General features: G+C 43.9%; 1 protein-coding gene across 1 annotated transcript in view; it reads left to right on the top strand.

Moving 5' to 3' along the window:
- RUNX2 (RUNX family transcription factor 2) overlaps positions 1–13752 on the top strand; it is a 152054-nt gene extending 138302 nt beyond the window's left edge. Inside the window, 1 exon segment of the mRNA XM_050894191.1 lies at positions 13247–13752. Coding sequence (XP_050750148.1) covers positions 13247–13725 — 479 coding nt within the window. The 3' untranslated portion in view covers positions 13726–13752.
- The last annotated feature ends 698 nt before the right edge of the window (positions 13753–14450 follow it).

Below are 14450 nucleotides of genomic sequence, written 5' to 3'. Positions count from 1 at the left end.
AGCCTGAGATGAAATGGCTCATTGGAAGAGGCGTCTCGCAGAAGCTCCTCAGAGGAAGTCCCCGGGAACTGTGATGTGGATGCTGGCATGGCTAGAGGAGCCACAGAGGAAGCCTGGCAATGGGAAAAAGGCACCTCTCTTCCCCCTTTCTTCCCTCTTCCTCTCTCAAATATCTCCCTCTAAAGAATTTTTTGTTTGTTTTCATTTTCATTTTGATTCCTGCTAAAAGCCAACCCATGTTGTTTTTTTTTATGGGTGAAAAGGAGCGCCGGGGAGGATCTAAGTACCACCGGAGCCTAATTAGGAGCCATCGTATTAGATTCCAAAATTAGATAGGAAGCTGGGTTTAAGGGTAGTCCAAACCCAACCAATTCCTAGTTTGGCCTGGCCCACGTAGGTGGGCCAGACTGGTTTGGAGCTGTTTTGAGGACAGGCTGCTTGCCCATGGAGGAAACCATTCCAGCCGCAGTGGAGCTGGAGCACGGCGCCTGGTCCTCAGCCGGGCCAGCTTCTGCTCTCACCAGTCTGCTCTGCAGATGCGCTGGAGGGGCGTTTAGTTTAAAGCAATTCTAGCTGTTGCTTTCTCAAGCAGATGAAGACAACTGAAGGCGATAATTCATGCTGACTTTGTACGCCTCTTTTTTATTTCAGATACCGGGATTGTGTATGAAAGTTTATTTTAAGCCAAGTTCTCTTTACTCTGTCTGACTTCCACCTTTTCTGTATCTTCACCTGTTGAAGAGCTTATAAAAAATGTCTGATGGTTTTTGCCTTTAATCTTTGTAACTTTACAACATCCTCCAACAAAGGATTTCATAGTATTTTTCAAACTGTGCTACTGACCTTTGTCGCTTGGCTAATACGAAGTATTAAAATACCCATCTTATAGCAAGCAAAATTTAGCCAGGAAAATCGAAGTATATGCCCAAAGTCACAAAACAAATCAGTAGCAAGAGCCAGAAAGCAATGCATCACATTTCCCCTTTTAACAGCTTTAATGGATAAGTGGGCTTTCTAAACTTCTAAATAACATATGCTTTTTTTGCCAATATGCAATTATCCTGTGCAATATCTCCATGATACATTTATTTTTTACCAGGCCAGTTAGAACTTTTCCAAGCTCTCTTCTGAAATAAAGCAAATTCAGAGACTAGTCAGGTTATCCTGACTTAACTCCAGGCTTAGTTAGGCTTTGGTAGGAGCATGCATTTCAGCAGCCTATGGCAAGCACAAGGCGGTGAGTCTTAACTTAATCCTCTGTTACAGAATTGTAGTATCTCACATTTACCATGAGCTGTGGCCATTCAAGTGACTGTTACTGTGGTTTATCTGAGACGTGGTAACTTGGATTTTAAGTTTAGACCATCAGTAGTGATTTGAGCTGCTAGTGGTATAGCCTAAGTTGCCATACAGCAAACAGCCTAAATCATGTTTATGATGTGAGGTATTACAGACCAAAGACTGTTTCTCTTTCTCATCACCAGTTTCCTGGGAGGATAAAAACCATATTCAGACTTTACACTATGGAGAAGAAGCATTTATTTAGAGGTGTTCAAAGTTGGGCTGGTTTAAGCTTCAGCTCAGCTGATGAATGGAGATGCTGTGTGGACAAGCTTATAATGGATTGAAACTTAGCTTACAGTAGTTTGCCTTAACTTAGTAAGAAACTCGGGTAAGGTCTGAAGTGAATGAAAAAAATATACGGAGGCCTTTACACTGCTTTTATTAAATGAGATGATTGAAAATCATATATTATTAAAGTGGTGCAATGCTGAATATAAAAAGGCATACAGTGCCTCTAGCCCTGCTGTACAACTGTGTTTAGCTATCTGTGTCCTGCTGAATTTGATGGCAGTTTGGTATCTAATCGGGCACTGAGTGCCTAAATGCATGGATTGAAACCTCTGTAGGTCTTTGGACTGGTCAGTATTTTTGACTTGCAGATATAAGAGCAGAAGCTCTAGCAAAAACAGCCCAGCAGTTGCGTGCAAAGATTTCCTCTGTCTCCCCGAAGCTCGTGGTGACTCGGGGCAGTCTGCATTGCACGGCAGCGAGTCCTGCTCTGCGACTTGTTGAGAGCCACAGCTTTGCTCTTGCGATGCCGAGGGTCGTGACATCCCCGAGCTGCTCTCGCTCTGCCCCGTGAGACGGGCGCAGCGGTTTGGCTCGGTGTTTGCCCACACATCTCCCCACAGGGCTCCTTTGCACCCTGAGCCTCCCGAAATTCCTTTGACCGGTGGGTCTTGAGTCATGCTGACACGTTTGACAATTTTATCATGGCCTGACATTACCACTGTTCGCGTTACTTGGGGGAAATCTGTTCTCACTGTAAGGGAAAAAACTCTGGCCGTCACTGGGTGAGTGATTTTCCACTGTTTTCACTCCAACAGCGTGATTTCGCCTGCTGCTAAAATCCTTAACCTAAGATGGAAATGCCTCCCCAGTATCTCCCCTCTCATTTCTCCAGTATCCAGAAGCTCTCCGTGGGCTAATCGCCCTCATCCCCTTCGGAGCGGCTGCTCTTGAGGGCTCCTGCGCAGCTCCCGCTCCGAACACAAGCAGCCACTTTGAGCTGCCTCCCCACAGGACGAGGTGTGTCTGTTTACCCTCTGGGGACACAGGACTTCATGCCGGGGAGGAGAAAAAAAACCATCATCATGGCCCTGGACATGGACAGGGACTGAAGCTGAAAATATCCATTGAAGGGAGGAGTTATTTTGGAGGGGAAAAGTGTGTTTTTAATTGTTTGAATGAGGGGGTTTAGTGTTTTATGGATGCCTGGGGGCTGGGGAGGTGCCTTTTCTTCCTCTGTGTACGATATTGTTCAGGAAAAAAAAAAAATTGGACTATCTACGTTTGTGAATTTAAGTTTTTCTGGCCAGAAGCGTAACAATTTGTAGGGTTTGATTTTTCTCTGGGAAAAAAAAAAAAAGGCGTTTTGAGAACAAGGCCCGGGTAACCAAAATATGTTTGTTTTTGTTTAAATTGCTCAGTAGAGAAATCGTCTCTTGTCTATTGTTAAGAGAGAGGTTTAAATCAAAGGCAAATTCTACATATTCTAAAATATACAGACAACTCTTTGAAAGCAAAGCCAAGCAAAACTTTAAAAGAGACCTTCTCCTTGATGCAGAAGTTTTCAGTTAGTTTACTGTGCTGAGGCTCGAGTGGAAAGAAACAGCCTGAGAAACAAATCGCAAATCCCCATTTCAGAGGCAGAAGTCGGGGAGAGCATCGTATTAATAGCACACGAGACCTTTCCACAGAGCTTCTCGTCCAGGGCTTTTCCAGCAGCAGCGAGGAAAAACCTTTGCAGTTCGTGGGGATTTTTGTGTTTGAATTTGGCTGTGGAAGGTTTAAGTGAGCTGCAGAGCGAGGGAGTGGAGGGCCTGATCCTCTCGTGTTGGGTGGTCCCTCCTACCGCAAATAACCCTATTGAAAACAGAGGGACTATTTGTGGAGTCATTTGTTTGTCAGGAAAAGTAGGGTTTGTAGGATACGGCCCCAATTAGCAGCCAAATTCCTGGTTATTTTCTCGTGATAAAAACATGGCTAGCTGTCACAGAGATGCACGTAGCATCTCGTCGGTTCCCGTTTGAACTCCTGCCACTTGCTCCGTGCTTCTTCCCGCTTCCTCGGCCATGCAAAAATTATTCCGGCACCACGCTAGCTCGGATGAGCTGGCTGCTTTCCTCCTGCCCAGGACTGACGTGGCCTCCGGCCCTTTGCCATGCCGTTTGGGATCGGCAGGGCTTGGATTGTGCGCTCCCCAGCTCCCGCTCTCTGGTACCCATCGGTGAGGGCACCTGGGGGTTGCTCCTGACCTTCGGCTCCTGGCCGCTGGAGCACATTAGGCCGATGATATCCACCCCCTGCCTGACATCGCTGCCTAACACCCAACACATCATCCCCACCATAAATCCTGCTTTTTAATATGACCCAGGTACAGTCAACCCCATCCAGAGAATGTCCCTCCTGAATCCAGCCTTTCTCGGGAGATTTACTTAACGAACAGTTTATCGCCAAGCTGCAGTTTTTGGAAATGCTCTTAATTGCCCGTTATCACACGGCGGGCGCCCTGCCCAACCCACGCGTGCTGGCGCAGGCAGGGCGACGGCGCAGGCAGGGCGACAGCTCTGCCGGCCCTGCGCGAGCTCGGCGCGCCGACAGATGCCGGGAGGGCTTTCTGGGAGCCGCGGGAGCGCTGATAGCAGCGCCGTTATTTGGGGGAGGGAGGCGTGCTCTCGTTAGTTGTATATTTTTGTGGCTCCCTGTTCTGGTAGCCATAAGTCATTAGTGGGTTTTAATTTTTTTTTTTTCTCCCCCGCCCTCCCCCCCCCCAACTGAAATAAGGGCTGAAAGGGTGGATTTGTCCTTCTTTTTCCTTTTCTCTCTTTTTTTCCTCTCTTTTTTCTTTTTTTTTCCTCTTTTTTTTTTTCTTTTTTTTTTTTTTTGGCTAATCTGAGGCACGCTGCCACATCTGAAGCCACTTGGCTTATTATGGATTTCATGGAAACTGATTCCCTGAAAGTGTTTCCATATGTGTGTTCCCAATATATCCCATCCTTTTCTAAATGGGAGTACAAACTCGCACACGAGCTGGAAATGGCTTCAGGATGTGACAGAGAAGTCATATGACTGGAGTGGCACTGTGTGTGGCCCTCTCTGAAAGACACGGTGTCCTGTGTGCTGGCTCCCATCCTACAGTAGATCCAGTTTCAAAGAATATCTTCCTTCCCGGCTTCTTAAAAACTCTTAATCAAGAACCAGCAAGGAATCCTCTGTCCTCCGGAGGGACGCGTATTAGTTGAACGAGATTCGAAAGGAAAATTTGGATGGGGAGGAAAAAAGAGGGGTTTAAAGGGTGAAATTACAGAGCAGTGCCAAGGGCTTCCCCCCCTCCCCGCCCCTGCAAAACATAGTTTCTTTGTGTCTGCTTGAGGATCAGATGGTATTTCTGAGTTTCTAGCATGCAGTGGAAAAGTACAATTCATGACAACATTGGAAACAAATATTTATACTGGATAGTTAAGGCACATTTTTCTACCAAAAAAAAAAAAAAGTAATAAAGTAGACTGCTAGCCCCAATGTATATTATCTTCCCATTCACTGGATTTATACAGGATCCTTGTACTGACGCTCGCCGTCACCGTGCATGCGTTGCAGCTCTGAGCCCTGCGGTTTCACCCCCTTGCTGTATACAACGCTGCTGAGGTTGCTATCCAAGAAAAGCCTCAAATGTTCCTTCTGATGCGTTTCGGCTGGGGCTGGTGAAAAACAGCAGCGGCTGAAATTCAGGCAGGAAAAATTGGGGAAAACTGAACGCAGAGCGATACGCGCCTGTCTGCGTGTTTGTGCCATGCAGTGTTGCAGAGCTGCTCGACTTATTTCCAGGAAACGTTATTTACTCTTTGCTTCCAACGTAGCACGTAGATGGCATGAGACTTTAAACAAGCAGAGGGCTTTTGATATACTACCAATTCCTTTCCACCTGAATCACCAGTGACAGCTCCAGACTGAAGTCACTGAGATGAGATGAGATAGCAAAGACTGAGAAGTTCAGAGGCTCCCCATCACACCAGGTCAACGGGCATCCACGGGTGGCAGGTCACAACAGTTAGCCGAGGACGTATTTCTGTAATACGACCATTTGTCCCCCTCCTGTGGTTCTCATTAGAAAGGTTTATGAGTCCTGTATAAGTGAAGCTTCACAAGAGGCAACGTCTATAAATGAGACAGTGATGACTGATGCTTTCATAGCTCCATTTTTGCTCCTAACAGTCCATCTAGGAGGGGTTTGTTGTTGCTTTTTTCCACACGCAGGAGGAATTTCTACCCATCGATGTTCCTAAACATCAGATGAGCTACCTCTTGAGGGGCAGCTAGCAGCCACCTGTCTTTAGATGCATAGTGTCACCCAGCAAGACTTAGGTGCCTAAAGAAAATCACCTTCTTCCAGTGCAGTTTGTCCAGCAGAAAAGTCCTGTTGAGGGAGCAGGGCAGGTAATGATGGAGCCCGGGCTGGGAAAGTGCAAAGAGACCCTGATTTTGCCGTTAAGCAATGTAACACTCTCCTTTATTTGCACGAATGGTACTTTAATGGTCGCTGCTAATTATGTTATTTATGGGGTGTTTCTCCCAGCAAAGGGCTTAGGTGCTGCACCATAAATTCAGTGAAAACATCTATCTGCAAATTAATCCGTGGTATTTTAGGTGCCAAAGTCCTGTTCCCTAAATACCAGAAGGCACAAGCGTGCAGTTTACCATGTGAACTGGGGTACTGAGGGACGGTGAGAAGAGATGCACTAGAATTAGGTTCTCGTCTGTTGTGCGTGAGGCTCTGAAGGGGTTAAAATGTTCCTTCCTCCCTGTGACTTTTGTGAGACTGCTGTGCTTAATAATGTTGCCGTTTAAATGGTCCCAACTAGGCCCTGAAGTTAACACCTTGTTGAGGTGAAGGAAAGAGGAGGGGGGGCCAGTTCACACCTTTTCTGCTGCTATTGTATGCAAAAAAAAAAAAGATGCAAAAAAAAAAAATGTAAAATGCTTTTTTTCTTTTTTTTTCCCTGTTTTTTTTTTTTTTCTGAATTAAAAGGCATTTGAAAACATAGCATTTCCTATGATAAATGGTTGCAAATATCCAGATGACACACGCTCATCCCAAAAGTGAACTGGGGAGGGAGAAGCCGTGTGCGTTATTTCTGTGGCGCTGCAGGACCCTCGCCCTTGCAACACGTAGACACATGCTCGGTGGTAGATGTGTGGGAGGAGTGTCCCTGAGCTCCGGCACGAAGCTGAGCACCAGCATAGGTTTGCGGGATCAGGACCTAACAGCTACAGCAAGGAATAGATGCACGAGGAGGTGGTTTGGGAGGCCTGGGAATTGCAATCCCAGGCTCCATCCTGCAGTGGCATCCAGAGGGAAGGTGGTACAGCACCTTTGGAGAGTCAAAGGCTTGCTTGGAAGGAGGCAGGAGAAGGATCATGCTGTGTGTGATTCACTAAACACTTACTAGCAGAGGCAGCTGACAAGAATTTAACAAAATGAAGAGCAAAATAACACTCCCCCCCTTATGCAGAAGGATGCTTGGGGAAAACAGAGACCCAGCTAGCAAATAATCAGTCCCCCCCCCATCCAAACATGTTGCAAAGAATCCTTAAGATTGCAAAACTAAGTGCTCAGAAATTGGGAAATCTCAGTGCTTATGTTGCCTGTGCAAATTTAAATCAGCCTCATTCTGCTTATGCATTATATTACAGATTTTAATTACAGGATCACATGATACTTTTCCCACGGGATTCCTGTCTTATTCAGTGCACAAGATGGACAGTGCTAACTTAATGAGCAGCTCTTCAATATTTTGTTTTCTTCTTGTTCTTTGCATTTCCTCAGGCCTTGCTTATTGCAGAGCATTAAATTCTGCTCTGAAGAAGGAATTCTTAATTTCTTGATGGGCTTTGCTCTGATATTTCTGCCATAGCATTTGTATACAGTTCATTGCAGTGCAATATTCCCAGGAAAGAAAGAACCCGCTTTAAAAAGAGTACTGAGACTGACTCTAAGGTCTTGTGTGATTCAGTGCACCTTCTTTGTGTCACCTACAGCATGATTTTTTTTCTGTCTTTAGCCTTATGTTCAGACTTATGATCCTGTTGGCTTCAGCTGCAGCTGTGACTATTTAGCGCACGTGCAAATCAGAAGCCAATGTCTTTGCTGGGCACAGAAAATGAGAGAAGTGAAAACGTGATTTGGAGAGATTTCAACTGAGTCACGTAGGAGCCACGTGGCAGAAACACGTATAAAATCCAGTTTGCTCAGGAAATAATTGAGTCTCCCTCGCCTTGTTCACTTCACCCCTTCTAATTTCTTGCAGCAGTGGATTTGGGGTGTATATAGACAACAGTCTTCTCTATTCCTCAACTCTGATGTATCTCCAGAGGAGGTCAGCTTGTGTGCTGCCTGCAGGAGGGTTCGTGTAAAAGGAATAGCATCTTCTCCTGTAATTGAATGCTGTATCGTAGTGCATTGGAGAAGTAACTTGAATGCTGGTATTTCCTAACTTGCTCACTCTTCACATGGTAACCTTAATAATATCCTTTTGTTTGTCTCCAATTGTGTTTATAGTTTCTCAGATTTCTAAAAAAAGCAAAGCCCAAGTAACCCTGCCTTCCCAAATTTTTCTTTGCAATATCGTACAAACATCCACGTGGACCATCATCTAGCTCCTTTTATGCAGGGTTCTGCCATTCCAGTGAATGGAGCCACCGATGGACCGATTCTCAGTCGGGACTGGCACAGGGATGGGTGGAGATGTCCCCGTGTTTCAGCAATATTTGCAGAAAAAATGCTGGGACTTGGGACTCCTGGATTTCGTTCCAGTCTCTGGACAAGTGTCTTTGTAGGGACACAGACTCTTCTGCCCATTTTTAGGCAGAATGCTTATGATTTGTTCATATTTGGCTGGATTTTCGTGGCAATGTCTCTCACACAAAAGCCACTCCTATTCCAAAGTTCAAGTCCTTACTTCAAAGCGTGGAACTGGTACAGCTTTTCAAAGGAAGGCTCCTCAGAGTTTAAGATTAGTAAAACAATATATTTTTCCCAGCAGAAGAGTTTCAGCTGAAATTTTAAAAACAAATAAATGCATAAATCACAATTTAGCCTGAGAGAGACGCCCAGCATGGACAATTTCAGCCAGAACATTTAAAGTTTGGCAAAGCTGTAAGAGACTGAAAATCGTCTCATCATGTGAAGTGTGTGGCATACTTCATACGAGGCGATATTATCAGCTGTAAGTAATCCAAGCTGCACACACAATTCATAGACGTAGATGTTAGGGAAGGAAAAAACAGTTTTAATTGATCAATTAGTGCTACGTCCCAGCCTGAATCAAACTATTGAACAAAAAACCACAAAATCTAGTATCTGCTTCAGCGAATGTCTTAACAGTGAAGTTCCCCAAAACAAAAGTGAATCATTTCGCTACTGGTAAATATATTTAACTCTATGTAGCTGAATTTCCTTGAGACAGACTATTCAGTGACTTTTGAATAGAGCACCACTCTATTTTCTTGCATCCAGTGATTATGCATTGACTTGATGTGCTAGAAATTTCCCTGTCAGACTTATGCAATAAGCCAAGGGGACCTTTTTTTTGGTAGTGACCTTATAGCATAAAATCACAAAGCAAATTGCAATATTTGTAAGTTATAAAATTATCCTGTAACCCTTTAAAGTAGATGTCAGCTTGCTATATCCACAAGGAGTTAATCTATCCACGGTACATTATGATCTTTAATAATTGGAAGCGATTGGCCAAAGTGCTGTAAACCTGGCAGAAATTTGTTGCCTTATTTTCTGCAAACCACAAGCACAGCTTATTAATTGAGAAATGAACGTTAACTGGCATTAGCTGGCATCTGTAAACTGAAAAAGAGAAATGACCACGGTACGCATTCAGCTGTAAATGGTAGAGCTGCAAAGCTGCAACAGGTAAAATTGTTTTTTAAGCACGAATGCAAAACCATTTTAGTTGGCTGCTGGCAAATGCCCAAGTCTAGGGTTTTTAATGAGGCTTCTGCATCAAAATAAGTGAAACCACATGGAATTTTAATTGTTCTTATTCTAAATATGAAACACACTGGAGCAGTATTCTTGAATCTAGGATGTTAGCATATATATTGGCATATTAACATGACCATTTTTCTGTTCTAAACGTATAGCTCTCAGAAAACTTGAGTACCAGGTTACGTTAGGGAGGAATCAGCTCGGAAGATTTAAAAACAGTTTAACCTGGACTCTTCCAGATGTAAAAGGGTTTTTTAAAAAATATATTTTTTTTTTTAATAGTGTCAAGCACAGCGAGCTGATCAGACTGTATAGGAAAAGAAGATCACTTGCTGTGCTTGGTGCCATGTTTCTCTTTCTGGCGGCACAAAATAAAGTCTCCTCTCTTTACAGAAGTGTGGCCATGATGTAGGGCGGAGGATCTGTGCTTCACCCATTTAATACAAGCTATCACGAGAGTGGGAATTCATAGATGCAAATTGTTTTCTTGCTCTGATGGAGGGAACATTAGCATGAATCTTTAATCCTGCTGGGGAGAGGAATAAATAAATTATTTACTTGCACTGTCATGTTACTATATTGCTGATCGACATCCCTATTTGTGTGCAACTAGATATACAAAGATGGGTGCCATACCCAGAAGAGCTATTTATCTTCCCAGTCCAGCAAAGAGCTAAATATATATAAATGAATATGCATCTGGTGTTTCCAAGTTAGAACCAAAATCAACCGTAACACAAGGAGGTAGCACAGAGAGAGGAGGAGGAGGAGGGTGAAAATGCATCAGTGAGATTGCATAGCAGTGAGGACAGCAAGAAGCTGAGTTTGAGAGGTGACTTTTTTAAAAAGTTTCTAGACTCACTTAGAAATGAGGCTTTTGAACAGGCATCACAGAAAACTTCTTCTGATCTCCAAAAATATCTTTACACAATGGAGATACAGAAGGCTGGGAACAAATCGCAGCCTAGCGCAGGGAGTTACGGTGACAGCAAAAGGCATTTGGGCAAAGGAGGGGTTGGAGAAGTGAGTGTGCAGGAGCCGTGCAGACACAGCCATGAGTGAGATAAGAAAGGGTTATGGTTATTTGGCTTTTGGGTAAATAGGATTGTGCTTTACAAGCAACAGTAAAAACAAACAAGTGTGGATTTACTAGGGCATTTAAGGAGGTCTGTAGCCCCACATTAGAAATGCCTACGTGTGGTGTGCACATTCCCAGTCATTCGACACATACATAATCTCTTGGCAGCACCCATACAGATAATATTTGGATCTAGCCATGAAAGGGAGATTGCCTTTTTATGTGTAAAACTGTGTGGATAGTTTGTTATTAAGAAAAAAAAATATTGGTTGCAAAGAAACCAAAAATGCCAATGTTCTTCTACACTCTTACACTCATACCAATTCTACCTTTGATTATAAAAGTCTTGTTTAGCTTCTATCAGGGTAAACTAAGAGCAACTCTGTTCATGTTGGGAGAGTTGCAATAACAATAAAAAAAAAAAAAAAGGAGTATAAGCAGTAGCAGATTGAAACTCAGTATTTTGAGCAGCTGGGGAAATTATGTTCTAACCTTATATTTCCAGATATGTATCAGACCTGTTCACAATATAAAGGATAGTGTTCCAAAATTACAGCTTTGAATCTGGGTGGTATCGCCTCTGGCTATTGTTTGCAGTTGGGAACGAAAGAAGTTGCATCAAGTAGTAGAGTGTTTGCTGTAAAGGTACAAGTTATATTACATTCCACGGGGCTGTGGTTGGAGGGGTTGATGATGGAGACAGACCCATTCACCCGTAGGTCACTGATTCAGTTCCAGATAAAGATAATAGTAATCACATTGTCATCGGAGTTAAAAATGGGCTTTTACTGCCCATTTAAAGCTCTATACTCAATATCTTTTGAGACGGCGGATTATAATCCCCAGATTTCAGGCTGCATGATTTGGACACTTGGCTGGCTGTGGCCCAGGTCCTCCAGCCTGAACCCAAGCTGTGCCTGAGCTTTTCCCCCCCTGCTGCTTTTAGATATCATTGAAGGCGTGGGTTAAATGAGCTGGTAGAACAGGAGAGAATAGTGATCTAAATCACAAAACGTGCCACACAAGGTGGCAGGATCTGTTGAGTCTGTGGCTTAAGGTAGCAACCACCGTTGTGGGTGCTATAGGGGGCCAAGGGCGGAAGGGCTGGAGGGACCTTCCTTCTACACAGCAGTGTCGGCAGGTCAGATCCAAAGCCTATCTACAAGGAAAAGCATTGCTGCATCTTTCATTGAGGATACACAGGGCGTTTCAGTGTTTAGTACGTCAGTTTGGCATCTAGAAGATGCCATGTTTTCCTTTTAGGTAAATCAGATTTGGTAGATTGGCAAAGAGATGAGTGAACTCTTGGATCTAGAGGACTGTAAAGCTGTAGAAGTGTCGGCTGGGAAGCGCAGGGAGAGCCCATTTGATTTCATGATTTTTTCCCTTCATTTATGCCCCGCTCTTTCCAGCTCTCTCTCTGTAAAAATGTATATATGTACCTACTGCATACTGGCCAATGCATTTCCCTGCCTCTTGCACTGTACTTCTTCATTAGGCTTTTTCTCTTTCCCCCTGTCCCTTTTCCCACACCCTTTTATTTTTCCACTTTTCTGGCTCTCAATGCGAGCTTTCACCATCTCTTTCTTCTGCTCCTGTCCATCCCACAGTCTCCTAAGGAGATCACCAAGCTACTAACGTTTGCTTTCCAGTTCTGCTCCGAAACTTTGGGTGTTTGATGTGGGATTACAAATTAGGCAAAATGAGTTTACCCATCCCTGTTTTGCGTTAGGCTCCAATTCACAGTGTTACCATCCAGACGTTCACAGTAGCCATAAACTGTGTGGTCTTTTTTTCAACCAGACTGCACAGACTACATATGAAAACAACTTTTTTCAGTGGCAAAAAATGTGTTGGGCTTGTAATTTTCCATCAACTGCGCTGAAAAGTAAAATTTGCATCTTTGCTATCAGCTCGGTGGCCTTGCCCATCCTTCGGACGCAGCAAATAATATTTTTCGGCCATAGGAAGTAGCTGAGCAGATCCTCACCTAAATAAATTGATTTAAGGCAAGAAGTGGGGCTTAGTCACCCCCAGTATAACTCCTCTGGTGTCAGTGGTGCAACTAACTCGGTGTTGCCAACTCTTGTAGTTTTATTGCAAGTTGCACGGTAATTTCCGCTTTTCTCGAAAACTCAGCTCCCGATGATGTGTGCTGAGGTGGGAATCTCAGCTTTCGTGTGCAACCAGACCTGAGTTTCTCGAGAGGCTATAGCAAAAACCCAGAGACACGTAACCCTCAAAGCTCAGAATCCAGAAGGCAAATCAACTCCAAATCCACCTTTCTCTTTTTGGCTCTTTTTCAATCTCTTGTTTTTTGAGATGGGATTTTTTTTCCGGCCTGACTTGTGACTTTGAACGCTTCAGGTTGGCAATGCTGCTCCCTCCATTGGCATCGGTGGAGTTAGACCAGGGATGAGTTTGGCCCAGCGCTTGTAGAAGACAGGTGTTTGACTCTGTTCCTTGCAATGTATTATTTGATATGTTCTCTTGGGGGCCAAAAGAAGCGGGTTTTCTTAGAAAAATAAAATTCTATCATCACTTGATACAAAAAATGGTATTTACAGAATTGTTTTCCCCCATCTTTTGTTATAATTTTTTAGGTGCTTCAGAGCTGGGCCCATTTTCAGATCCCAGGCAGTTCACAAGCATTTCATCCCTCACTGAGAGCCGCTTCTCCAACCCACGAATGCACTATCCAGCCACCTTTACCTATACACCGCCAGTCACCTCAGGCATGTCACTGGGTATGTCCGCAACCACTCACTACCACACCTACCTACCACCACCCTACCCTGGCTCTTCCCAAAACCAAAGTGGACCTTTCCAGACCAGCAGCACTCCATATCTCTACTATGGCACTTCGTCAGGATCATACCAGTTCCCCATGGTGCCGGGAGGGGACCGCTCCCCCTCCAGGATGCTTCCTCCGTGCACCACCACGTCCAACGGCAGCACGCTGTTAAACCCTAACTTGCCCAACCAGAGTGACGGGGTGGAGGCGGATGGCAGCCACAGCAGCTCCCCAACCGTCTTGAATTCTAGTGGCAGAATGGATGAGTCCGTTTGGAGGCCGTACTGAGATTTCTTCTGTAGCCGGCCTGACCTCCGCGAGCCAAAAAAAAAAAAAAAAAAAAAACCAAAAAAAACCAAACAAACGGTCGACTAACTACGAAGTGCCTGTTTTTTGTGGTTTTTTTTTAAAAAAAAAAAAAAAAAAGATTTTACCGATATGTGCAACTGTGTAGATGGGATGATAATGGCCATAAATAACACAAGAGTTACCAACACACCACAACCCATGTTTCAGATTATGTGGATCAAAGCACATATTTTTATTTTTTTTTTTCCTGGAACCATTTTACCTTGTTTTATATTTAAAATGTACTTTTTACACACACACAAAAAATCACCCCCTCCTTTCTTTTCTTTTTTTTTTTTTATTTTTTTTTGGTCTAGAGTGTTGTAATAACTAGGTTTTTTTGCCAATGAGGAGAGAACGGACTCCCCAGCTATCAGGAGAAACATGGTGATGCAAGGCAAAGGCTGCATTCCCTTTTATTTTTTGATAAAAAAAACCCTAACCATGAACTCCAGATACAGTTGCAATCATACAACGTATGGGACCCTCTTCACACCCGTAGTGCAATTCAACTGGCTTGTATTGGTGCACATAAAAAGGAAAGCAAAGATCGAGTTGCTTCCATTTTGCCATGATACATTCAGATGAAAACAGCTGTCCCAAAAAACTCTGTCCGAGCCTTGCTGCAGATAACGGTTGGAACTTCTCTGTGTTCATTGCTTTTT

This window comes from Gymnogyps californianus, chromosome 3, assembly GCF_018139145.2.
Source record: "Gymnogyps californianus isolate 813 chromosome 3, ASM1813914v2, whole genome shotgun sequence".
Taxonomy (NCBI): Eukaryota; Metazoa; Chordata; class Aves; order Accipitriformes; family Cathartidae; genus Gymnogyps; species Gymnogyps californianus.
Note: the sequence above shows the minus strand (reverse complement) of the source record. Positions and strands in the feature narration are given on the sequence as shown.